Source organism: Passer domesticus, chromosome 3 (assembly GCF_036417665.1).
Source record: "Passer domesticus isolate bPasDom1 chromosome 3, bPasDom1.hap1, whole genome shotgun sequence".
Lineage (NCBI taxonomy): Eukaryota > Metazoa > Chordata > Aves > Passeriformes > Passeridae > Passer > Passer domesticus.
The window spans coordinates 53943372-53970538 of record NC_087476.1 but is presented as its reverse complement, the minus strand read 5'-3'; the positions used below and the strand labels follow the sequence as shown (position 1 = coordinate 53970538).

Below are 27167 nucleotides of genomic sequence, written 5' to 3'. Positions count from 1 at the left end.
TTGAGTTGTGGTGCCTTGGAACTGAGCTAGGCAGTGAAGTTGAAATTCATGATCCTGATTCACCCCACTTTCACGTTGACAATCTGTAAAGAACTTGAAACAAGCCTTCAACAGTTTGAGTCTTGTATGGGGAATGATATTGTAAACAAGTGAAGTAAGTGGAAAGATACCTTGGAATTGTAGCCATCTAAAGAAATTTTGGAGAAATCTTTTGTTGTTTACAGCAATAACAAGATTTTTGAATGTTTTAGAATGAAAGAAGGTAAAACCAGGATATAACTATATTGAATATTTTGTGTATCAAATAATGTATCTTAAGTGATATTATAGTGTTACAAAATAACATTTTTCTCTAGACACATTCCATAAGGGGTATCCTTAACTGATGGTGCAGTGCACTAAAATTAAAAACCTTAACAATGTGTCTAGTTTTTCTAAATAATTTCTTTAGAGTTTTTTCCTTTTTTTTTTCCTTTTTTTTTTCTTTTTTTTTTTTTTTTTTTCCTCTGTCCTAGGATTGTAGACCTTTACTATATGTTGGGTAATGGAGGGCAAAAGGCTATAATGGTTTGAGGTTTTATTAAACTCAAGCACATGGGGGTTTACCTGGAGTATATTTAAAGGATTGATAGGCTTTGGTTTTTTTCTTTTGAAACTAATATCCTCCCTGCAAGAAGAGAAATGTAAGGGCTTTTGACTTTTTATAATTAGCCTTTATTTTTTGCTTTCTTGCACATTACAGAAACAGAAGCAAAAGGCTGTCTCAAACTGTCATAGAGAAGGCATTATTTGAAGAACAAAACAGGCATGAATACTACTGTATGTGAAATATAATTTTCTGTGAATTAATATAGATGTTTCTGAACTTTTCTTTGCAGTCTGCTTCCGGTTGCAAGTCTATTTCTCTATTTCAGTGTCTGTTCTTTGCCTGCAGTCTCTCATAAATGTTGCTCAAAATGTAATCAGGGACTATGTCACATGGTCATTATTAAAAGATAAAAAGGTCACATAGTCTTGAGCTTTAGGACAAAGCACACGAGTGCCTGGACCCTCCCGTTTGTGAAATTGACATTGCCATTCACAGGCAGAGAAATTACCGCAGTATGTCTCAAAAATGGAGATGGTTTGATAGTTAGTTCTTGTCTGGAGGAAAGAGGATTTGCAGGAGCTGAAGATGAGCCTGCTGAAAATTACAAGTTTCACACTTCAAATACAAACCCGTTTTTCAGAAAGCAAGGAAGTGAGAGAAAATAATTTGATCGGGAAACCGCTTTGTCACATTGGTACCTTACAGTGGGCACATTTTATTTTATGTAAGGACTTCTTTTTCAATCTTAGCATGATTTCTTAGCTTCGATTAACTGCTAGGTGATAAGAGAGCTTGGTTTTCAGTAGGGGATAAAACCGAAGAGTTTTCACAACTAATTGGTTAAAGAATTCATTTATTCTGAAATGATCTGTCCTTGCCACTGAACTAGGACATCAAGTTTAATGATTATCAAAGTAAATACAAGGCAGTTAAAACTATGAGGTATGTACAGCTATGTTTAATAATATGGTTCAGGGAAAGTCTAGTGGCTCTTACTCCACAGCTGTGTAGACACCCTTTAGCAAGTTCATGACTTAAATGCCAAGTAGGCATCAAAATCTTCCTGAAAGACTGATCCTAAAGTTGAATTGTATGCATAGCTTGGTCAAAACTTAGGAGGCAGTGCCATTTATCTGTTTCATAGTCTGATGTTTCTGTTTTGTGTAGGAGAGAATTGGATTGACCTTTTACATCAGGAATAACATTAGAAGCTATTAACTGGCAAATAGAGAGAAGGCACTTCAGAGAAGAAAAGCTAAATGAGAGGACAGAGTTTGATTTGGAGAAATCTAAACTACATTTAAGTAAAAAAAATTAACACAAGCTTCTTGGGGGAAAGAGAACATATTTATGAATTTTGAAGATTGTAAAATCACAAGAATGGAGAATATTCTTCTGGGAATTACTGAAAGAAGGATGAAACATCATCACTGTCAAACTACAAGAAAAATTTTCGAGAAAAATGTTACTGATGAGTTGAGTGCATTTTGTAGCTGCACCAACTGCCAGAGTAACTGAAGATATCATGCTAGAGCATAGTGAAAAATAGGGAGTGAAAGGAATATTTAAGAGCAATGGATCTTTGTCCAGGCACAAATGATGACTTTAGATACTTTTCTTCTTTCATTTCTTTGTGGCATAATCTGAATATGAAATTTGCCCTTTCTGTCTTTTAAGAAGAAAAAATGAACTTCTGCTCTTTCATGTTAAGTTTTTCTTTCTCCATTGCCCCAAATATGTATACTTAGTTTTTGTTTTTTCTTTTTTAAAAATAATTTAATTTATTTTTTTCTTTTTTACCATTTTGGGATTTAATGTAGTAACTCACTTGCAATTGACTTCGTCTTGTAAAATCTTAGGGGAAACAACATAGGTTAGTGTGTTTTTTCTTCCTTGTTTTCAAGGGAAGTAGATGTACACAGTATTATATATTTGCCTGTGCCTGACCTTGTTAGACCAGCAACAATGGGAAAAAATCATGGAGCCTGGCTCTACTAGGATTTAATAAAGCACTTAGTACTAGTGTTAGCCAGCACTAACTGCTGCTCTTTACCTTTCTGGCCACTGCATTGTGTTGACCTAGGCCAGCCCATCACCCTGCCTTTTTTGGTCCTTTCCTCAGCAGTACAAGGGGAAAAATAGTGTGGGTAAGCTCGTGGAGTGAGACAAAGACAAGGACATCACTTATTTTATAAATCACCAGTTACTGTCAAAGACAAAACAGGTTCATCTTGGGGAAAAATTAACCAAAATTCCACCCCAGCACAGCGGGGTGGAAACTGGAGGCTGCAGTCATTCCATTGCACTTGGTGTCTGCTGCTCCTTCCTCCTCACCCTGTGTCCCTGCTCCAGGCTGGAGCACCACTGTGAATAGTTAGCTGTAACACTTGCTCTAACCTCTCACTGAAAATCTCAAGCAGTTAGGTAATCTTGGGAATTAATGAGATTGTGAGCCATTCCCTTGTTTATTTCTGCCAAGTCCAATAATATCTTAAGATATTATAAAGATTTGCAATAATATAATTATTAATAACTAATATTAAGATATTGCAGGCATATATAAATGGGGGATAACTCCTAACTCTTTCAATCCTATTGTATTTCTTTACAAGTAAAGAATGACTTTCTTATGAAAGGTGTAAGAAAATATTTTGTATGTTTTCCAAAGATATAATTTTGCTGTATAGTTTACTCTGGCATTGACTTCTGATGTTCTTGGAGTAGGTAGATGTTTGAGGAGGGAGCAGAGTTCTGTACATTTGTAGACTACAGCTGTTAAAGTTTAAAAAAAGGAGGAGAAGGGAAGTAGTTTCCAAGAAGCTGAACAGATGCTTTGGCTTTGTGATAAATGGTCTATGAATACTGTCTGGAGAATTTCATGAAGTGCTGTAGGACTAGCATGTAGATAGATGAATGCAAATTCACTGCTAAGTATTTTTAAATAATGAAAAATGAGGTTGCGAAAGTGGAGTACTATAAAATATGTTGATATGTTAAAAATGTATGTTGGAGCTTCCAAAGGCTATAGCTGATTCTCTTACTATAGAAACAGGATCTTTAATACTTCTAGTTTATTTGTTACAATTTGAAGAGTTTGGTTTTCTTTTCCTTCCAGTGGTTTTATCTTGAGAGAAGTTGAGAGAAACATTTTAAAAAATCTGCAAAAGTTGATTGTTATATTCTATTTCTTCCTTTTCCCCCTTCACCCCCAAAATTCACTTTCAGAAAATGTTGGAAGGTTTATCTTCTTCTGTATCCTACCTTTAGAAATACTAGAAAATTTTTTTTTTTTTTTTTTTTTGCTTTTTTTGATTTTTTTTTTCTGGAAAGACTGAGCTTTTTTTTGTTTATTGCTTAAAAATATTTGCAAGATACAAGTAACAAAGGCAAAGAGGCAATTTAGATGGACATGGACAATTAGTGCTAACTGTGGGAAGCAGTCTGTAGTTTTTTGCTCAACCTTTTCAGTTTTCCAACTCTAATGTGGAAGGAAAAACCTCAAATTTCTGATGTACAGCCTCCCCCTGCCACATGTGTAGTATTCAGTAAAAAAAACTTCTGAAAATCTTATTCTCTAGTCTGATGATCAGGTGCTTATGAGAATGTATGTATTACTAAAATGAAGAATACAAACAAGCATATTATTATGTTTATTCTAGAGTCAAGGGGCATGAAAATTGCACAGCAATGGATGTAGTTTACAAAACTTTCTCAGATTGCCATCAACCGATGCTACTTTAAAGATTTAAAGTACCAGCAAACCTAAATAGTATAAAAATATTTCTTTTTTATTTTAAAAATGGCTATTAATGATGAAGAAATCACCAGGAATTGCTACTTTGCCAAATTCTTCAATAGAAAATAAATAATGGATTCTGCATATAATTCTAAATATGAACTGGTTGCTTATGTTACATTGTAGTAGTTTTCTTTAAACCCTCTTTTAAAGACCACTACTAAAATATAGATTTCAATCGACTCTGCTTTGATAAGAACAGTTTTCATTCTATAGTATTTCTTTCTCTCTTTTTTTTCTGAAGTTTTTTAACAGAGACTTACTTTACAGGCTAGTAAATTAGCATCTAACAGAGATGACTTAATCCATGTGCATAAATTTTCATTTCCTGAGCAACAGCTTGTGAACAATTTCCAGAATGCCTAATACAACTGTTTAGGACATAATAGAACATGATAGTTTCTTGTTTTCTAAAAATTAAAGGATAAAATTTGACATACAAAATCACTTATATAAACATATTTCATAGAAGATTTTTCACCAGTATTCATGTACGTACTCCCAGGGCTTCTGTGAGACTACTCATCTGGGCAAATGTTTACAAATCCTTTTTTTTTTTTTTTAGTTTAGGTTAATTTTTTTTCTCTATTTTTGGTAGTTTTAACCTGAACTTTTCTCACAAGAAAAGGCCCTTTATTGTGATGCCCTTTAGGACTGAAAGTAAAAGGAAAATCTATCAACAGGAAGATTCTGGAATCATTAGGCAGATGGGTAAATTTAGGGTGGGAAACTGTCCTGTATCAATGATTCATTGTATGTTGAGTTGGGTAGTACCTGGTGTGGAGCTGTCACTCTTGAAGCAATGGATCAGCTCCGGGCTAGGTTAGATGGCAGCCTGCCTTTACCATCCATTCTGCAGGACAGCAGGACAGACTGATTCATCATTAGTGCCTGTACAACATATTGAAACATATGATTTCCACTTTCTGCCTTTGTAGCTACACAGGCACAGCCTGTTTTGTCTTATGTATATTTGTCATGTTCATTTACAAGATGGACACTCTTCTAGCTGTAGAAACTTCTGTTATCCCCTTAAATCCATTGGCAAATGGAGCAGCAAACAAAACTTTCCCAAAGAAATTTGTCTTGGTGTCCTAAGTCAGCTATTTCCATTGCTAATATATCTCAAATTAAAGTCTGGCTCTTCTTGGGTGGAAAAGGGTGTGATAAAGCTGCCTTGAGGAATGTGGACCTTACTTTTTGTTTTGTTCTCAGAAAAATCTGCTGAGCAAGTTGAGAGAATTTTGACCTCAGTGACCTCAAAATAATGATGATCCTTTATTTCTTTTGTTATTTTTTTCCCAGCTGTGATGTGGTTTCCAATTATCTGATCCTAAAACAAGAGAAGGAAAATTTTGTAGGTGGAGACATCTAGAAAGGTCCTCAGAGATATGTGATATCTTCTGTAGGTACTACTTCAGTCATGTGTCTGGCCATTTTATAGCTTGTTAGATTTCATCCACTTGAATTTTGAGGTTTCTGGGATAAGAAAACCTATGCATTTCATCCTTTTTCACAGTGAACAATCAGTTTCTTAGTAGTTATCTTTTTCCTTAATACTTTCCACTTTTTTTTTTTTTTCCTTAGGATCATATATGGTAGTGATTTCATCAGACCATGACCCTGGAGAAAAGACTCGACTTCAGCTTCCAACAATGAAAGAAAATGATACTCACTGCATTGATTTCAGCTACCTCCTGTACAGCAAGAATGGAGGAAACCCAGGCACTCTGAACATCCTTGTTAGGGTGAACAAAGGACCACTGGCTAATCCCATCTGGAATGTCACTGGTTCCACTGGCAAAGACTGGCTTCGAGCAGAGTTGGCTGTCAGCACTTTCTGGCCCAATGAGTATCAGGTAAGCCTGCAATAAATTCACAGCACTTTATAATATTTACTGCAAGGTCCTACTCACTGTGTTGTTTTGATCTGTTCTAATGGATTATTCTCCCAGTGTCCTCAAGTGAAGTGTTCCATTCAGTATAAATAATTGTATGGGAATGGATATTTTTCTATAGCAGGTGATTGTCCAAAGTTATCTGTTATTGTATAATAGGGGGAAAAATAGATGGAAAATAGCCTAGTTAAAAGAAATGGTAAGGTTAAAGTCCAGGAACATCAAAAATTATAAACTCCCAGAAATAAATTGCCTGTGCAATTGTAATTTGTACTTGTCTTCCCTCCTCTTTTGTCTATGCCTGTGTTACCATGTCTAATTACATGACCGTAACTGTGGTTTTTTCCACATGACATTTGCTTCATTTGCTGTGCAGGCAGAATGGTGCTCACCTAATGAGCAGCTGTTCAGGATGTGTTTTTTTCCTGTTTGCTTACTATGGGACAAAACCACCTGCAGCGTAGACCTGTTGTTTGGAGGGAAAAATTGTTTTGTTATTACTGGATGCTGTTATTTCATTTGTTTGTTTAACCTGAGAAAGTACCTGCAGCTGTTTTGCTCAGTGGGTATTTGGTGTGAAGGATGAATCTCATACATGGGCATTTTTGTTCTGGCATCTAGGAGGGGGAAGAGTTGGATTACATGTGCTCACCTGAATTGTTACACCATGAGCTTACAGGCCCCCATCTGAATATTTGTCATTAGTGCTCTTGCAAACAGATTGGATATCTGGAGTAATTATTAAATGAAAGAAAGTGGCTGCTTTATTAATGGTTTTGTTGAATAGTGGTATTGTAGGAATGTATCTTAAAAGTGCCTTTATCTATAGTTTGTTGCACTATTAAAATAACGCCCACAAACAAGCTTCATTACAAGTAGCCTTGAATATATGGTGAAAATTATGTAATTTGCTATCATTTTGGTGGGGTTTTTTTGGGTTTTGTTTCCCAGGTTTTAATGTTTTTATTTCTAAAGAAGTTTCATCTACCAGTGGCATTGAAACTGGGTAAAATTTGACTTAAAGTTCTGAAGCCTGGTTCCAAAAAGCTTGGCTTTTGAGGAGGTGTTTTATTAACCCTTTTTATGTTGCTAGAAAAGACCATTTGGTGTCCTTAAACAAACCTTGGGAGCCTTTTATAACAGAACAGTAGTGATCAAGTATAGCAGCATTATATGCAGTAAATCAGGTTTCTGCTGACAGATGGCCAGGCTTGACAATGAGATTGGTGGTTGGAGCCTTATCTTAGCAACGTGGCCATTTTTCACTTATGTTATAACCTTCACATTATCTCTCCATAGACTCTGCTTAAATTCATTCTTTCCCTTGCTTGGTCGTCCAACAGAATATTGAAATCATGTGTAACCCAGTTTGTTTAAATTAAACATAAGCCTGGAGTAGAACAGGAGGACTGCTAATGCAACCTGCTGTGATTTGTGGCCAACTTGCACAATTGCTTTTATGAACAGGAGGGGAAATCTGTGTCCTATCTATGCACAACTGCTTGTTTGCACAAAAAGGGTGGGAATTTTTGTGATTTTGGTTCTTTCAGCTCTCAAGGTTCTGGTTTAACATTGCTCTTAGTAGATTTTAGGGTTTTTTTAGGTTTGTTTTTTGTTTTTTGGTTTTTTTTTTTAGTTTGGTTTTTTTCCCCCATAGTTTTCCGTTGAGTTATCCTTTGGAATGGAAATATTTTTTTCATTTTTCTCATATGAGTTCCATGCTGTACGCTTGTAGCTTGTGATCTTGGCACTTTGGTCTACCTGTTGGTCAATGAGTTTAGCTAGCACTGAGGAAAATAAGCACTGGTTTCTATAACAAGAATTGGAATTGGATCCTTGCCTGTACAAGCAAGGTCACTTTTAAAGATCACTGCTGAGCACAATTGTTTCCATGTACTTTGTTACAATCAGGTAACCTTCACTACTGTTTCCGTCACTTTTAAGTGAGGGAGGAGAGTAGAGATTATCAGGGACTGAATAGCCCAGGTTGCACTCTAAGGAAGTCTCATGTGGTGACTTGGAGTTAGTAGCACGGCCAAGCAGGTTGTAATAACAAGAGTGTTGCACCTTGGCTAATTAGCTTCTAAACAGCATTTCTGTACTCTGCTGTGCTCTGTTGAAACATTACTGCTTCCTGTTCAAAACTAGCACAGTGTTTTTGCATGTCACTCTAGTTTATTCGGTTTATACATTTTTGGAACAATTTAACACTTCCTTTTATTCACGGGAATATATTATTCAAATAATCCGTTTCCTTAATTTTCTTTAACTGTATTCTGCTGGACAATTATTTATATATTTATTTTCTGACAAAACATAGTATGTATTATTGGTTTATTATTATAATAGTACATATGATTATATTATTATAAAAGTACATATTATTATTATATTACTATAGTAGCTTTACTGGATAAAAGTTTTTACCTAGTTTAGTACCTTATCTCTGTGGGCAGATAGCAGTGGAACCTTGTAGAAGTGTTCAGGAACAGGACAAACGCATGGTCGTACCTTCCCCAGAATACACTTCCAGCCTTGAGCGTATATGTGGCTCAAGAACTTTGAGCTTAAGAACCTAGTAGTGCCTTTCTGTATTCCTGATATTTATTTTTTGCAATGATTTAAGCTTCTGGTGTCTACAGTGTAGATGACAAAGAATTCTGATGTAAATTCCATGTTAGGACTGTTCCTGGGGGTTTCTGCAAGCCTGGGGCCGGTAATTCTTCAGTTGTCATATTTTGCACTTGGGGAGTTTCAGAAGTCCTGTAATGATGCAATCTGTCTCCTGTCCCCTGCTAGCATGGCATCTGCAACCACTGTTCTGCTTGTTTAACATGCGGATGAACTCTCGAAGGAAAGGGTTTGATTACACAATCCCTTGGGATGAAGGTTGATTTGATTTTGGTACTTGTTAGTTCTGGAATCTTTTTCTTATCACTATTGGAAATATGCTACCTTTGACCTGCCTCAAGTTGTCTTCAAAAGAAAACTATTTTGGGATTTTTGATGTTTAAACTTTTATATGACTAGGAGTTTTGTCTCATTGTTTTCTCTGTTGGTTATTACAGTAATTAATTTACTTTAGTTGAGATGTTTATTCCTGTCTGAATGAATTGCTCTGTGTTTTGTCTAATACTTCTGTTCATTTCCCCAAGTTCTCTCCTGCTTTGCACAGTAGGGATTATCTCACTACTGAGGGCTGTCTCTTCCCTTCTTCTGTCAAAGTCATTTTTCCACTTCCCTTGCTACCTATGTCATCCCTTTTCGTTTTGGTTTGTTTGATTTTTTTTTTTAAACACTGTCTCCCACAAGTTCCTGTTTGCTATTGTTTGCATGGTCTCCCCCTCACCCTCCGCAGATTTGTTTTGTTTCCACAGAATCACGTGTGGTCACTCACATATGAGGTCCACATTGAAATGTGAACCATGGGCTATTCAGTTTTGGTTTTATATATTAGGTATCTGATGTTTATACTAGAAACTGGTAAATAAACTCTTGAATTGGATCCATAAATTTCAAACTTGTAAACCACCAATTACTTTGTTTCTTTAAAAATTCACTGTACAGTAGTGGTGCTCTGTAGTTTAGCAAATGTGCTTGCTGGGATACTGGCTTCATAGCAGTGATGTTGCACCTGGAAGTATGGCAACCAAAGTAAAAACACTGAGCTGCACTGAGCAGGTCTTTAATCAGTACAGAAATTCTGCAGCAAAATTCTGGAAAGCCAAATAATTTTCTTGCAGAATTGTGAATCCTGATTTGGATAATTAATTTGTTCTTTATTATAATACTGATGATTTATTGGATTTACAAAAGCTTAAATTACTCAAAGATCTTGGAAAATTACTTTTCTTTATGATCTTTAAAGGTCTTGGAACTGTAATAGAAGCATAACAGGAGGATGGTAGACTGAGGGTTGTGTAATGGTGTGTACAGTTGGGCCATATGCCACGTAAGGTAGGAAACAGATTTCTTGTGAAATACGAGTGTTTGTTGCCTTTTTGGATATCAGATCACTGTTCTGAACTTGTAGACATGTGAGACTCTAAACAAGCTGCATGCAGAAAAAATTAAGAAGACAGGCTCAGATGTGATTTAGTCATTTGTAACTAAGGAAGGAAAGCCAATAGTGAAATGGAAAATACCTGTGTAGAACTGAGTTATGGGCTAACTTTGGAAGAAACCCACCCTCCCAAACTGCAACTTCCTATTTATAAAGTAAAAGTCCTTTTTTTGTATATGTGCTTTACCCTTGAAATACTATCTAACATCGAGAAAATGCAAAAATATATTAAAAAACCCAGCAACATTCCAAAGGACTGATATTTTCATAGACCTTTATTTAAAATATTTTGGCATACAGAAAATTACTGGTAATAATACCAAAGACACACTTTATTTATAAAACTTGGAGTTAGTGTAAGTTTTTTGACCAGTTTAATGTAAGAGTGTAAAATGGAAAGTGCTTTTCCTGAAAATTTTAAGCAGCACTGATAAGCAGCCAACCAGTAATGTTACAACTCTCTGTATAACAGTCTTGGATGCTCAGTAGCAAGACAGTGCAAATTGTCTGATGGAAATCTCATGACAAGGAGGAGTTCAGGGGCAGAGGAGAGTGATCTGTAACAGTGTGTGAGAGGCAATGCTGAAGTAGGCTAAGTTATCTGGCCTGGGAAAGACCCAGTTTAGAGGAATGTGATAGAATTATGCAAACCCCTCACTAATATGAAGGGGAATCCTCCTCCAGATCAAGAATTAGGGGCCTTTTTTGGTCTGGTGGGTAAACCAGACTGAAAAAATGTGAATGGAGGTTGGTCACACTACAGATTTCATGAATGTGCCCATGAATGTGCCTGACAGAAATAGCTGTTGTGGATGCCCGGCCTTCTCCACCCTCCAAGTTGATGTGTGCTTAACTTTTTTCTGGATTCCTAAATGTAATTAATTTTTTTATTCAGTGGTTATTTAAACCAGTTTGGTCATATTTTGTGTAAATTTTTGTCTGGCTGTAGAAATAAGACCTAACTTTGTCTGCCACTACCACCCATTCCTCTTGACTCTTTTCCCCTTACCATTTCCTTTCAATTTCACTTGGGATAGCATAATATTTTAGACTTTTTAAAACTGAAGTTTAAAATTAAACCTTTCAAATTATTCAAGTTTCTAAGGATTCTCAGAAATAAAGTATGAATTAGAACTTTTTGGAGGAGTGGTTGATGTTTCATTCTACCAGAGATATAAAAATTGTTTCTTAAAAGGTCTTGGTGAAGGATGGGTTAGCTGTATAATTACAGAAATCCAAGGTAATACTTAATAAACTGAGAGGGTTTTTTTTTTTTTCCTTAAACTTGGAACAGCTTATGTTTGCAGGTAGTATAAGTCACTGAAATGTTCCTTGTGTAGGTGCATCATTCTTTAGCACTCTTTTTTGGGGAGTAACTCCATTGAGAATGCTTTGTGGTTTTTAAGAATTTAAGAAGACTTTCACTAAACTATTTTGTTTCTAGTTCATTATTGCACAGTGGAATGGCTTATACATTTGTTTCCTTTGTCTTCCTTCTTTCCTTCATAGTTTTCACCAGATGAAAGCACTTTTAACTGCCTCACTACTTACCACTATCTCTAATGTTTGAAAATATCTCCAAAGAGGAATGATGCTTTCTCATCAGAAACACTTTCTAAACCTCTAAGTGTTCTCCTGACTATTACTTGCAAGGCAGCACTTAATCAGAAGACTTCTTTATACAGTTAATTGAAGAGTTAGTTGGAGAAAGTTCATTATTTTAAAAGTCTTTCTTATTGCTTTTCCAAGCCTTGCCAGTACAAACAAAACACCAGCTTTTTAAACTGCTAGGATAAACATGAATGCGTGCAAGCATATCTGTCACATTTCTCTCTCAGTTCTTCCTAGATATTTATTGATTTGGTGATGACAAAAAACCCACATAATTTCTAATAGAGTGATTACCAGAACCATTTTAATAATTTAGTTCTGCAGATCACAAAGCACTCACAGGTCTCAAAGGACTTGTACAAGTACTGACTTATTCCAGTTTTCAGACTGGGAAACCATAGTGCAGGGAGTGAAAGTGAGCATTGCCCAAACAAGCCTTGTCACAGCTGAAGTGCCAGCATCTGGGTTTTCAGTAACACCATTGGAGACTTCTTGGAAACTCTTTATTTTTTCTTAGAGACAACAAGCAGGCTTTGACTGTTAGCTCAGGTCTGTGGCATTGTTTCAGCAGGGGATGTTCTGCAGGCCAGCCACAACGTACTTTCCTTCCAGAGTTAGCTCATTTATGGGCACAGGAACTTCCTGAGGGATAGGCAAATGGTGGTGGTGGAAAAGCAGGTAAATAATGATGATATATGCTGTTGGCCTTTCCCCCACATATTGTGTTGTCTCCTCCTGCCCACCACCTTTCTTTTTTTTATTTAAGAACTTTAAAATTGTCTTAAAGCGATGTATATAATAACTTTCCTGGCTTGGTGGGTTTGACTTTTGCTAGCCTATTTTGAGACCTAATTTATTCTGGGGTCTGCTGCATTAAAAAAGGCCAAGCTGATTAATTAGTATCAAAGTATTATTGCATTTAAAAATAGCAGAAATTATTGTTACTCAGGTAAAATATTTCAGCTGTGTCTAAGTCAGTGATCCAAGCTGTACTTCACCATTGCAAGATGGCTCTGCCTGCACAAAAGACCTAGAACTCGATTCCAGCAGGGGGGTAGAAGAAATTACTTTGGATGCCTTCATTTTTACAGACTAACCATAGAATCTGAGCAATTGCTTCTGTTGCTCTATTCTTAGTCCTACAGAAAAACTGAATTCATAGAATTTAGAAGCTCTGAAGAGTTTGTATTCTGAAAAACAAGATGTCAGCAGTTTACTCCTTCCCTTTTCCTTTGTTCAAAATTTTAAATATTATCTTTTCCACTGCTTCTTTTTGTTATATTACAATTTGTGAGGAGCTTTCTTTTGTTCTGCTGTGCTCTAGGTTTTCTTTGCTATATGTATTATCTGCACTTAAAGAAGAGTAGCAATATTATACTTGAAGTACTGAAGTATTGTAGGGAATTGCATAGCTCTACATACAAGACTCTTCAATTATCTTTCCATCAAATAATGTAGTGCCAATGAGATTGATGAAGATTTTGACCTTTTTTCACTGTTCCCTGCAAAACAGTGATTATCTTCAGGGTGAAGTAATAAAAATTTAATAGATGCTTTGTGTTTTCCACGGCAGTGAAATATTTGGAGGTTAGTATGCTATATGAATCTGTTTTATCAATTACCTTAATAATTATCTAAAAATCTTAAGTGGAACACTACTGGCTGTAAACTCATTTGGACTTACTTTGAGATAAATATGTAACATTTTTAGCTGGTGCTTAATTTCTGAGCAGATATATGTGACTTTAACTTCAGCGCTCTTCCAGGAAGCATTCCTTGCATCTGCAAAGTGGTATGCAAATTTTATATTAACCTTGATTACCAAGATTATGAAAAGCCTGTAGCATTCTCCTCCCTGTCATACTGCAAGCACTGTCAGGCCATGAAGTGGAAAACACAGTATTGCTAATCAGACATCTCAGAGTGCCTAATTCTTTTTTTTTTTTTTTTTTAATACAAGATTGACTTAAATCATGGTTTGTAAATAAAGAAGTTCTGGATATGGTTCCTTTTGTAGAGATTATTCTTTTTTAGGATTTTAGTCTGCAGTTGAAAAACATAATTACTTGTTACATAAGAAGCTCAGATTTTGTCATATTTTTATCAGCTTCTGCAAGATCCTATCCCTTTCTAAGAAAAATTGTGAATATCACACTATCAAGGAGCTGGCGATGATATACTCTTCCACTTGGCTCTTTTATTCACATGAAAAGTGAAATGAATGAAAGAGGATTATGGCAGAAATCAGTGATATATGCTTGAAGTAGATGGTTAAAAGAAAGTAGAAATTGATAATACTTTCATTTCATTATATGGGTTCTGAAAAGATTGAGTAATGAATTGTGCTCTGCTAGGGGTTTTTGGACTACCCCTAAGTGAAAGAGAATAAAAGGAAAAATATAATAGTGCAGTATTGAATCATTATCAGAAAGTTCACTAAAATCTCTGTACTTCAAAGTTGGAAACCCGTCAGTCTCCAAATTCACGGTCCTTGAAAGAGTCAGGGTTTTCAGTTTAAAAGTCTGAACTCCTCAATTCAACACTGATAGGATATATTTTAGGTAATTTTTGCTGTGAAGCATTGCATGCTGCCAGTAGTCTGTATTTTCCCTGACCATCCCCAGCCCCCAGGGCCTCTTTGGTGTTGTGGGTTAACCCCAGCTGACAATGAAGCCCCACACATTCCCTTCCTCACTTCCTTCCACCTTCCTAGTGGGATGCAAAGAGAACTGGAAGGGCAAAACCAAGAAAACTTGTATGTTGAGCTAAAGACAGATTAATAGGTAAAGCCAAAGCTGTGAGTGCAAGTAAAGCAAAACAAGGAGTTAATTCACCATTTCCCATGGGCAGGCAGGTGTTCAGCCAGGAAAGCAGAGCTCCATCACATGTAACAGGACTTGGGAAGACAAATGGTGTCAGTCTGAATGTCCCCTCCTTTTTCCTTCTTCTCCCATCTTTATATGCTGAGTATGATGCCATGTGGTGTGGGGTGCCCCTTTGGTCACTTGTGTGTGTGGGGAGTCAGATGTTCGGGCTGTGCCCCCTCCCAAGCTGTGCACCCCCAGCCTACTCACTGCAGGGGTGGTGTGAAAAGCAGAAAGGGCCTTGGCTCTGTGCAACCACTGCTCAACAGTAACTAAAACATCCCTGTGTTATCAACACTGTTTCCAGAATAAATCAAAAACATTGCCATGTTATGAAAAACGAGCTACTACGAAAGAATGAGCTCTATCCCAGCCAAAACCTGTACAGTTGGAAATAAAAGAAAAACAACAAAAAAAACAACCCTGAGAATTATGCAGCTACTTAACTTTCTTTTGTCCTTTTCTGACTTTTGTTATTCAGGGCAAGATGAAATGCTCAAGAAGAATTTTTTGAGTATGTACTCACCATACTATAATGTATTGGTTGTTTTGATGGTTTAATTTAAAATATTTTCTCTTTCTCTAATGCTAAATTGTGAACAAGCCTGAGGCTTGGAGTAAAGTCAAAAGGTATTCTTCATCCAGAGTAGTATGCATTAGGAATCCCATGTTGACTGGTGATATGACCTCCTCAGAGAGAAATAAGTACCTCATACCTTTATAATTCTCTCTACCCTGCATGTGCTTATTTTCTGAAGTTTAGACTTTGTTTGAGGTGACATTGGAAAAAAAACAGCTGAGATAGTTGCTCTGAAGGAGAAAATAATCAAAATTCAAAGATGGGGGGAAGTGTATCAATTTATTTGTGCTAGAATCACATTCTGATCAAATGTACAAGGTCCATCTATTTAAGCAAACTGGTATTGAATTTTCTGCTTTGTCCAAAAGATATTACAAAGCATTTTAAAGTCACTCTCACCCTCCTTGCCCCTCTTACCAGAGTGAAGTACATGATACCTCTGTTCTGGAAGTTCTGAAACACCATCTGAAGTAGAACAACTTTCTGTCCCTAAGATAGTGATGGGGAGTTTGCAAACAGGCAATTGCCCTGTGGGAGATGGAGCAATGGCACAGTCAGACAGATAGTTTTCCAGGCTCCAAGCCAGGAATGATTGCATTGGTGCCTTTTCAGACATGCTATTTTCCTCTTAGAGAGCTCTTCCCCATCTTCCTAGTCAGTTATGGAGCTCCTTCACTCTTTTCTTTAAATATCTTTATGTGCAATTGCCAGAAGACATAAAGAATTGGTATAAAACTTTTTGGAGTGGATTCCTTCAGTGAAGTATCCTGACTACCTAAAAGTGTAACTTAAGCTTCTTTCTTCCTGGTGGTTTTTGGTTTATTTATTTTGGTTTTTCATGGCCTCAGTGTCTTCTGAAGCCATTTGTATGCCATCCATGAGACTTTTTCATGTACTATTCATTTGCTGGAGTGGGTCCTGTAGCTGGAAACCATTGTGGTTTTGTTGATGCATTTGCCAGGATTACTGCATCTCTCCTTGTGTCACAGACAAGCAACAGCAAATGGAAGCCTAACAGTGCTGTTAGTGTTGGACAACTGGAAGGAAGAGCAAAGACATGTTTTCCATGCTCGTGAAAGGTACAGATTGTGTGGGCACCCCTGCTAATGCAGAGCAGAGGAAATAATGGGGTTGTTGCAGTGCTACTTTACTGACTTGCTGTCGTGTGCACATCATATTTACTGGGGGTGGTTGTGTGTGGCTGTTTTGCGCTTGTGTGTGACTTACCTTTACAAATTTCATAAAGTAAATTTTTAGTCTAGAGTCAGCTTTTCAGCTTGGGTTACTTTTTTTCCCATAATTGTCAGTTTTGCTGTCTTTGCTATCTTCTCCAGGCAATGAAAGTATCTCACAGGTTGTGCATTATTTGTTAGGTGGTGTCTGTTGGAAGAAAATAACTCTCACCTGGAAGTGGTAGTAACAGTTTGCTGCTCTTTATGGAATGAAATTACTTACAAGCAAGGAAAGCGTATTTGTTCAATGTGAATGACCATGATAAGCCTTTAAAAAATTAAATTATACAAGTCCTCTAATTCTGGTCTTCCAGAATTGTTGAGTTACTGAAAGATAAATCAAATATTAGATAGTTTGTGGTAGTACTCAACTGGTGGTGGCCTTAAGGCATCATACAGAATAAGAGAATTTTGTAACTCAGTGGGTTTCTGGGGTTTTCATCCTGCCACTGATTTTTGTGGACAGAAAAAGAAACAGTAGTTGTGCCAGATTCAACAGCAGACACCTAAAGTATCTTAGGGCTTAGGGCATGCTTAAGGCATTACCAGTGCACCTTGCAATAGAAAACAAGATGATACTGCATATTCCAGTTGTCAAACTTCAGCAGTGAAACACTTTTTATCTAGTGTATGTGGCTGCCCTTTGGATGAGCATTTTGCTCATGCCATGTAACTTTGGTGGGTTTGATCATTAGTTGATTTGGTTGGACTAGATTAACTTCACGTGTTGCAGTTGACTGGTTCATTTCACAAGTAGATTTCATCTGAAAATGAAAAAAGCCCCCAGGAAACAAAGAAACAAACCCAACGTCCAAACAGATCAAAAATGAAAGTCTTCTGTCTTTGTGGACTTCTAGGCATGAATGGAGAAAGATAGTCTTCATTTAGTCTGATTTCTTTTTTCTTCTTTCTTTGTGAGAATTTAAAGATGTACATGCTCAGGTCCACACTCTCTCATGTGAGTTGATTCCCTCTTTCTGACCCTTTTCTTTTCCACCATGCTTAAGCAATTACTGTAAACTTTCGAACCTCCAGTAAATTAATTAAGAAGCAGTTACAACCTGCATCATCTGTCTTCCCCCTGCCTTTCTTTGTTTTGTGTTACTTTTTATATTCAATATAATCACTTTGTGTCTGCACTGGAACTGGTTCTCCCCTTCAGAGGTTTAGTGGTTAAAAGAAAATCAGCCACTGATATGCCCGAATTGCCATTTTTTAATTTTGATGAACAGAACATTGGTATTTCTCTAATTCTATTCCCTGCTTCTCTCTCCTGCTATACCCACAGCTGTAGGCAAGCAGCAAAAAAAACACCCTTAACCAAGCCCTTCCCTTTTTCCATAATGGTTAGCCAAGGGGATGACAAGTTCTTGTTACTATATTTCTAATGTTTTTTAAGGTAAAACTTAAATGCAGAGTAACAATCTGGGGGTTTTTTTCGTGGGAGAGAGATGGGCCCTTCACATTGATCTCTATATGAACTGGATTTTTAAACTATTTGTAACGTCGTGAAAGATGTGGTAAGTTTTCAAAATATGATTATGCTTTTTTGATACAGGTTAAAATATCAAGCAGCTTGCAATGCATTTCCAGGTTGCTAAACAATGTTTTTTGTCATAGCTAGAGGATCAGTTGTCATGTGACTTAACAGAGAAATCAGAACAAAGCTGACATTTGTTTGGTTGGCAGGTTTCTCTTTTAACTAAAAATGATACACGTGATGGGATTTGTGTGTATATGAGCAAGCATATGTTTGCATGTGCTTAGGTTTGTTCCTTTGCTTTTATAAGGATGAAAATGAGCCTTAAAGTATAGCTTTATCTTTGTCCCTACACTTAATTATGAGGTCTTAACAGCATATATTTGAACAATGAAATAGAAATTAGCAGCAGCTGTCTGGTTTTCCAAAAAGAGCTGGAACATCAGATGTACTTATCTTGGTAGCATTGAATTCAATCTGAATTACAGTTCTGGATGTTGATTTACTACTATTTGCCCAAAGTATAATATGTAGCATAACCAATATTTTTTAAAACACTCTGCAAGTAGTTTCAGTTTTGTCTTGTTTCAGAAATTCTACTGAAATGGAACATGGCATGCATTTTAATGTATTATTTGTTTACATATGTTAGATAAATGTGGCATAGCGCATTGAAACAGAAAAATGTGTTAAGTGGGTATTTTGTCACAACAAAACAGTTTAATCACACACAAGCTTTCTTTGGCTGTAGCATTACAGAACCATTGGTTAGATTCAACACATTTGAATAAAGAACTGCACCCCAAATTAAAACTGTTTTCCCCCCTGCCCCCTTTTTTTTTTCCCTTCCAAAATTTTAAGAGTATGGAATTCACCTCCCACCCACCCCCTTCTTTTTTTCTTTCTTGCCCTCCTCTTTCTTTCTCCCACCCCCACCCCCTCACTCCCCTTGTCATGGGTATTGTGTGTGAGAAGATAGTACTGGAAAGTGTGGCAGCTTCAGAACCTTCTTGGCTGTGGTCAGATCTGCAATGGCAAAGTCTGCTGAAATACAGGTGTCTTCACTTCTGAACTTGAAAGAGTTTTATTTTGAGCTAGTGTTATGTCTTATTCTGAAAAAGAAGTGACAGGATCTGTAGTAGAGACAATAAATGTAGTTTCTTTTACAGATATTCTTAATAATCATGTAGAGGGTTGTAATTTTACTCAGAAGTAAAATCATAACAAAGGTAAGTAATCTTCTTCTCCATCTTAGTTAGATTGTTAATTCAATTGGGGAAACTAGTTTCTCCATTTTAAAATCCAGAATAGTCCAGCAAGTCTACTGTAAAATTAAAACTGGTTCTGCAAGTCCTGTGTATGGCTGAGATCCAAGAGCAGTTTCCCTGCTGTGAAAAACCTTCAACCAAAACTCTGCAGAAAACACCTTGCTAGCAAATGTATTCCAAATTCTTGTACTTTTTCAACAATCTTTTCTGATAAATTTAAGGGAAGACAACTTTAATTTGGGCCATGATGGCAGCAAAGCATAGCACATGAAAAAAATAAGTTAATTGCATTATTTTGCAAATGCAGCCTTCTTGATGCAGTTCGACTTCCTTTCTGAGCAGGTTCATGCTGTATCTGTAAAAAAATTAAATAAATTACATAATAAAAAGTTGCAAGCTCTGCAAAGCAAAGCCTAACTTCACCACACAGCAAAAAACAAGTCTTTGCATTCTAGGCTGGTAAGTAGCCTAAGTTTGCTGAAGAGTGTGATGCTTCCCTGCTGCGTGTAATAGGCAGGGTTGCATAGCCAGAGGAGTGGTTTGGGGATCAGGAGGCTCCTACACTTTTTAGCTTATGGGTCTGCACAGTGCTGCTTTTGATGCCGAGACCTCTGTTTGCTTAACCTGGACTGTGTCAAAACTATCTGGGACTTCTAACTCAATGCCGCACTCAGCAAACCAGTCCTTATTGATTTTTGGGAAACAAAAGGCTGTATTTCCATTTAAGATCAGGGAGGTTGTTTTCTCAGGGCTGACTAAGACAAAAGCTTGCTCCCGTGTTGTTAGGAGACTTGGCTTTACTTTAGCTGGGTTTGTAGCCTTTGTGTTTGGGAAAGGAAGTCTGAACCCATGAAAAATGCAAAATACATGTAGGGCTTTATTTTATTTCGGAAAGCTGCAGCTGATCACAAAGGGGTATGTTGCTGGGAAGGCTCCAAATACAGAGCACAAGCTGCTGGAACAGTCAGCAGCAGAAGGTAAAGGTGGGGAGGACAATAGAAATTTGTCACTTTAGCTGCAACTTCCTGGAACTGGGATATCAGTACAAGGCAAAAGGTGTTTCTGGAGGCATAATTTAATGGCCAGTTAAGTTGCCTCTGGAGAGCCAATGTTGGCAAGAAGTGAATACCAGGAGTATTTTTAGGGAGGGTTTATTTTTGGCAAAAAATATTAATGATTAAATATTTGCTTTCAGAAAACACATATCAAAGTGAGAATCGAATCTCCTTCCTTAAGTGGAAGGAGGTTTAGTGTGTTTATTTGCAAAACAAAACAAACTCCAAAGGAATTAATTTCTTTTGAAATTGCAAGCAAAAAAATCAAGGGCAGTTTTTGTAAAAATGTAAAACCAGATCAATTTCAAACCATATCAACTGTGTGAACCGTAGTAATTGCAGTATTGTTTGGTCAAGTCAATTAATTCCAGAGCGAGAATAGGGCTAGATGCTTGATGCTTCCAAAGATCACACAGGGGAGGTGTGCAGCTGCAAATGGAACTCATTTGTGTAGAAGCGCTAAAGGAAGCTAACTCTGAACTTCTGAAAAATGATCCAGGAAAATTTGTCAATCACAGAAATCAGACTTCTGATTTTCCATTGGTATAATTCATATAGTTTCAAATCAGATTAGTTTAATAAAGAAAATGGTTGTGTTTATGCTAAAATATGATTTCATTTGACTGCTTCACTTTTATCAGTTCAATTACTGTAATTTTAAATGCAGTAATTTTTCATGGTGTATAAAGGAGCCTTATTGCAGATCTTAATTGCTTTTCTAAATTCTTCAATTCCATGTAAATATTTTGAATTTGCGTTGATAAGTAATTTATACCCATGTTATTTAAAGTTGAAGTTCTCACAGGTATGTCCTCCTCTAGTTCCAGAATGATGATATTTAATATATAATTAAACTTCAACATTTAGAGCTATAGAAGTTTCTGTATTTCCACTCTAATACAATTACAAAGTTAAATTGGTTATGTAGAGAATAAGAATAAAATTTGGTTGCAAAACTGATGAAGATTACCTGCAGAAATATGCTAAGTATTCAGGAAAGAATATTTTCTAGAGGGTTTGTTTTTGGGTGGTTTTTTTGTTTGTTTCTTTTTGGGGTTTTTTTGGGTTTTTTTTGTATACAACATATAAAAGAATGGTAAATAATTTTGTATTCTAGATGCTATGATTTATACTGTGGTATAAATTTTTTCAGTAAGGGATTGATTGTTGTGAAATTTTCCAGGGAGAATTTTCACACACCCTAGCTGAAATAAAACTTAGATCTGTGGGTTTTACTGGTGATTCCAGAAGTGGTTATTAGTGGACTTTAATATGTTTTTGCTTATTGTTGTTTCTTTTGGTAGCTAATATACCTAAGCTTTGATTTTCTTAGTATTAAGATGTATCGGGTGGCTGCCATTGGAGGCAAGTTCCCACATAAAAGTGGGAATAGTGTTTCCTCTTGCTCTTATTACCGTGGCAGATAGCAGTAATTAAAGGCAGCTTTAAATATGTGTTTTAGTTTCTCCTTCAGGTTTTCTTTCCCAAGCCAATTAAAATGAAAAATACCTTTCTATCCTCCATCCCCTGATTGTGTGTTGTTGTGATCCCTTCATTTCCACTGAGTTCATTGGTAGCTTCATATAGGTAGCATAAAGCAACAACCTAAGATTCAAACCTCTGGCAGCTTTTTTTCTACCTGGTCTTCCATCATCACCTTCTACCTAATTTGAAAATTCATCACCCATATTACAGCATTCAGTATTTTAATTTTGTAAATGAATCTTTGCTATTTTTCTCAAAGGAGTAATTTGCTCCTTCATGGTTGTTTCCTTTCCTGTAAACGAGTTGTTGGTATTGTGCTGGCTGTAAGCTGCCTTTTCTAAGGATGATTGATGCTGAGCCGGCATGCTAAAGCATGGTGCAGGCCAAGGGAAACATTGGTCCTGAAAACAAGTAACAACTCAGTTTGAGCATGAATTGCTCCGTCTCTTCTGATTAGCAGCAGCATCTCAGGACATGCATTTCCTGAAGTGGAATGTAAACAGTTTTTAAGAACTGGTCCTTGATAACTGATACAGATATTTTGTGCACCACTAATCTTTGTCATGTCTTGCAGGCATGTATCCGTCACCAAAATCAGCCTGTTTAGAGTTTTTGGTAACTCACATTCAGTATCTATGAGTCACTGTGGCAGCTCTAGGTTGTCAATGTTATACAGAAAAGAGGTTGAGGTCAGTTAACTGAGCATCTTTAATTATAGTTAAATATGACTTCCATGGGGTGTGTTAACAAATGGTCTACTGGTTCATTTCCAGTGAAATTAAAGTGGACAACTTAGGTGTACAGAAGCCCAAATCAGCACTAAAACACAGCCAGAATGCAGTACAGTGTGATTGCTGACAGACAACTAATGCTGTGCGGGGGAACTACAAGTTCAAGAAATCCCCAGGGAAGCTCCACTGTAGTAACTGGCTTCAGCCTCTCCCATTCTAATTTGTAACACAATCACCAGGTTCAGTTTGCCTGGCATTGCAGTGGAGATGGAGACACACTCCACGCTGAGCCCATCTTAGTCCTTCCAAGGACACAAATAGAGATGAAGTGAGAGCAATGAGCAGCTGGAGAATAAAACAATTATTCATTTTGCAAAGGATGTCTGCATGAAGAGGATTTGTGATGGACACAGTGTTAGCTTAGCATGCATTTCATACAGTAAGCATTGAGAATTAATGAGATATCCTACTTGAAAATAACATGATGACTATTATTTTGTATATTTAGCTTCTGTATGGGTCTGGAGCTGAGGAACAACGCCAGTACTGCTGTATCTAATGTCAGCTAGCAGTGATGAAGCTTAACTTTTTTTGGTGTCTTCAGTGGTTATTTCTAATTACAAGGATTAAAAAAAAAAAAGTTCAATTATATATGTTTGTGTTAATCTACTACTAGTAGTAAGTCCCCCAGTTATGAACATTGGAGACAAATTTTATTCACACTTAGCAGGTATAGGCTGTAAACCAACCTGTAACCTCATATTCCCATGTGGCTTTTGAACATGCACAGGTTGAAAACAGCCTCCTGGTCCAGGTAAGGCAATTCTGGGCTGCTTTCAGAAGAAGCTGACTGTGAGTCAGGCCCATATTGATTTGCTTCTGCTTGTGACAAGTCTGCCTTAGCAGTGCCCTGTGTCTTGTAGATTTTGTTGTTCTTGCAGGACAGTTCTATTTCAGGGGAAGACTGAAAACCAGACAATTTCAGGGGAAAACTGAAAAATTCTCACAAGGCTGCAATTGCCCTCTGTGTAGTTACTATCATGTCATCTTAGTTCAGGTTATTTTCACTTCAGGAGGCCAAGGTGGGAAAGATCTGAGATGACAGTGGTGCTAAGCTGAGCTCATCAAAACTGCAAAGTTTTTACATTTTGTGTGCCAAAGAGGCAACTGAACTGCAGTGAAAAAGCAATTAAATTTCTCAAGATAAAAGAACCTTTTGATGGATGTGTGCTTTAATTCAAATTCCTAAATAATAGGAAACATAGCAGTAAAAAGCTTCTGCATCTGTCCATGTAACTACACTTCTTCAACATGAAATTTCTTCCTCTCCCTCTGATTTCTGAAGGACAAGGCCATGCTGGTGGATTCTGCATTGTGTAGATAATGGTGTAGGTAAGTAGACACTGTTGTGATGAATTGTGGGAATTGCTTTATATTTAGTTATTTGTAAGCACCTGCTATTGAATAGATCTTTATTTAGCTATTCTTGTTTCGAAATATTACATTTCTGCTCACTCTTAGTTACTGGTTCTGCCAGAATGCCCTCACCTTGGACTTGTTCATGAACAGCTGTACTGAGTATCTGCATGTAGACAAGACTGCAATCTTTCCTGATGAGTACAAACACATATTTATCCAAGTAGCTGAAACTGTTAACAGATGGCAGATGGAAGTAAAAACATATTGAGTGCGCTGCTCCTTCTTTCTGTGCTCTTCCCCCTCCTCTATTTGGGGAAACCAAAGAGAGAATTATCATGTGTTCTTGAAAAGTGGATGTAACTACTCTGCCAATGAACTTTCAAACACTCTGCTTCCAACAAAAGACTTTTAATGTTCTCATGCCTTTGCAGAGCTGAAAAATGTTAAATAACAGTTCTGCAAAAAACATCAGAGCAACTCCTTGTCATCTCTTTAGAGCAGAAACAGATATTTGCAAGAGAGAATGTCATTCAGGATTTGAAGTGGGTTTTTTTGTCCATTTGAATAGAGAAACACTGGGTTCTGCTGATGTTATAAAATCTTAAAATACTTAACTTACTGTTCAGAACACTGGTTTTCAATATGATTTTCAGGGACTTAAAGAATCTTGAACCCCTAATTATTTTTTGTAAGAAGAGGAAACCTTTCTTTCTTGAAGTGTATTGAGCAATATGAGTTCTCCTTAGTCACACTAATCAAAGGGTCACTTTTTTCTGTACCTCGCAGCAGTAAAATTAAATCCTCTGCAATTTTGAATACTTGCTTGTCCTTTTTATTTTTCCCTTGTCATATGTATCCCAGAAAAGAACTAGGGAGATATTTTTATGTTTTTTGAAGTCTGTCTAAGGTCATTGGTCATTTGGAAGTGTTAGTTCTTTTTTAATAAGAAACATTTGGAAGGGACTGATGGTGACAGGAAATTGAAAGGACAAATAGTTCTGATGTTTATTGCCATCTTGTTAAGTTAAAGTGCAGTTAATCAGCATGCACGGGTTAGCTCTCAGAAGTGAAGTTTGAGAACCCTGTAGCTTCCATGTAGTTTTTGTTTTTCTATTACACTGGGGGATTTGTTTGCTTTCTCTGAAGTATTTCAGTTTTATATTACCTTGTTATTGTCTCTCCATAACTTTTAACTGTGGGTTTATGATATGATACTGGATAAAAATGGTAGGCAACATTCAGTGATTTCTCTGATCAGCTTGTTGCCTGAATTACAGCACCTTCGGAGGACTGACTATTTTTTCCATTGGAAGACTTCATTCACCCACTTTCCCAGTCTAAAGAGCAGGAATCCTGGTGGGCAGGTTTTACAAGCAAGCAGTACAGACAGATTAAAACTGTCACAAGACTGACATTTGAAAATTTGAGGAACTGCAGTTTGAACTGGGAGCTTTACTTACTGAAGGCATAGGAACATCCTTGGGGCATGATTGTAAAATGAGGCTGTTAAGTCTGGCTGCATTTTCACATGAGATTAGGAACATATTTATTTCCCTCCCCACTATTCCCAGCATGGGTCAGCCAGCATCGGCTTGGCCCCACACAGCTTCCCAGGGTTTAGTAGGGGAAGCACTACCTGGCCACAGGAAAGCATGAGGCTGCTTCATCTGTGATTTCAGTTTTGTTACTGCCCAGAAAAGCTGTTACAATTCAAATTTATTGAACTTCATTTTTTCCTTCCTGTTTGAGGCTATTCAGGGCCACTCCCCCCACTCTGTGTGCTTTAGCCCAACCCACTGGTTTAACCACTGAGCCTGGCAGAGAAACCTAACCCTTCAATAGAAGTCAGCAGAGTTTCTTTGCCTTGTGGAAGGAAGGATGAGCTTTGATGCTGTTACAAGGCAGCATGGGGTAGGCAGGAGCAGTTGAGACTTAAGAAGGAAACCAGCCTTGCTAATAGGAAAGTGCTAAAAGTGTCAGCTGCTTGTTAAAGTGTTGTCAAAACTATCCAAATTTCAGAAAAATAATATTTTTTTCATCCATGAAGTTTTTGTGTTTGTAAGTTAATAGCTTATTTAAAATACTTATGTTTACATATCTGTAAATCCCCAGTGTTTCTTATTATCAAAAGCTGGAAATTACAAATTGCTGCAATACTGGGGATCTGAAAGTAATCCTGTGAATATGGTCTCTTGATTTCAGCATTTTTTTACCCTTGTTTTCTGAACAAGCAGGGATATATTATTGAGGCTGTGAAATAAAAAGAAATTTTTATGGATTTATGTATTAAAACTGAGCATTCTGCATTACCTTTAGGAAAAAAGTCACCTATTATATATGCTGTGTTACAGAGATCCCTTTCATGATTCAGTGTCAGTCACTATTTATCTCACAGTTCTCACTTTTAATATTTAGCACACAGTTGAAATGGGCTTTATAAAGCAGTGTAGTTACTTAAAAAATTAATTTAAATCTGCTGGGTCAAATGTTACCAAATTGTATTTATTGGTCTGAAAACGTAATTTTTGCTATAGGTTTCTAAACATAGTCTTCAGTTTCCACTTTGATACTCAAATTATCATTATCTTCTAGTAACTACTCTAATAATAACCATCACTATCTAAAGACGGTTATTAAAAAAATTATGTATGTAAAATTATTTTTAAGAACCTGAAAACCCTTAAAAGCATTTCAAAGTAGCACTTACAATATAGTAAAGATGGGAAGGTTGATATGGAATAAGCTATAATTAACAGCTGCTTCTGTTTTCAAAAGACAGCTTTAAGTATGTTTTTCATATTAGAATTTGAAGAGAGACAACTCCCACTGCTTAAGCCAATTTGTTAAGTATGGGGAAATTGCATTCCTGCCCTTTGAAGGATACTGGAAGGATTGAAAACCAGAGTTTTGCACTAGACAGCTGTTTTGTCTGGCTTATGGTAGATGAGATATCCAGTCCATACTTCAGCTTAAGCTTCACTTGTGATTCAAGGAATGTTAGAGAATACAGAAACTGAAAAGAAGCTTCTCTTGGGACCTTTCAGAGCAGCAAATGATTATTAGCTACAGTATCTAATGACCTTTTCTCATTGTGGC

The 27167-nt window shown here is 36.8% G+C and overlaps 1 protein-coding gene across 13 annotated transcripts in view; it reads left to right on the top strand.

Moving 5' to 3' along the window:
- Nucleotides 1–27167, top strand: part of PTPRK (protein tyrosine phosphatase receptor type K) — a 382581-nt gene that overhangs the window by 121480 nt on the left and 233934 nt on the right. For all 13 annotated transcript variants that reach the window (XM_064413126.1, XM_064413124.1, XM_064413122.1 and 10 more), the window contains exon 3: nucleotides 5973–6244. In XM_064413126.1, coding sequence (XP_064269196.1) covers nucleotides 5973–6244 — 272 coding nt within the window. The remainder of the gene's footprint in view (nucleotides 1–5972; nucleotides 6245–27167) is intronic.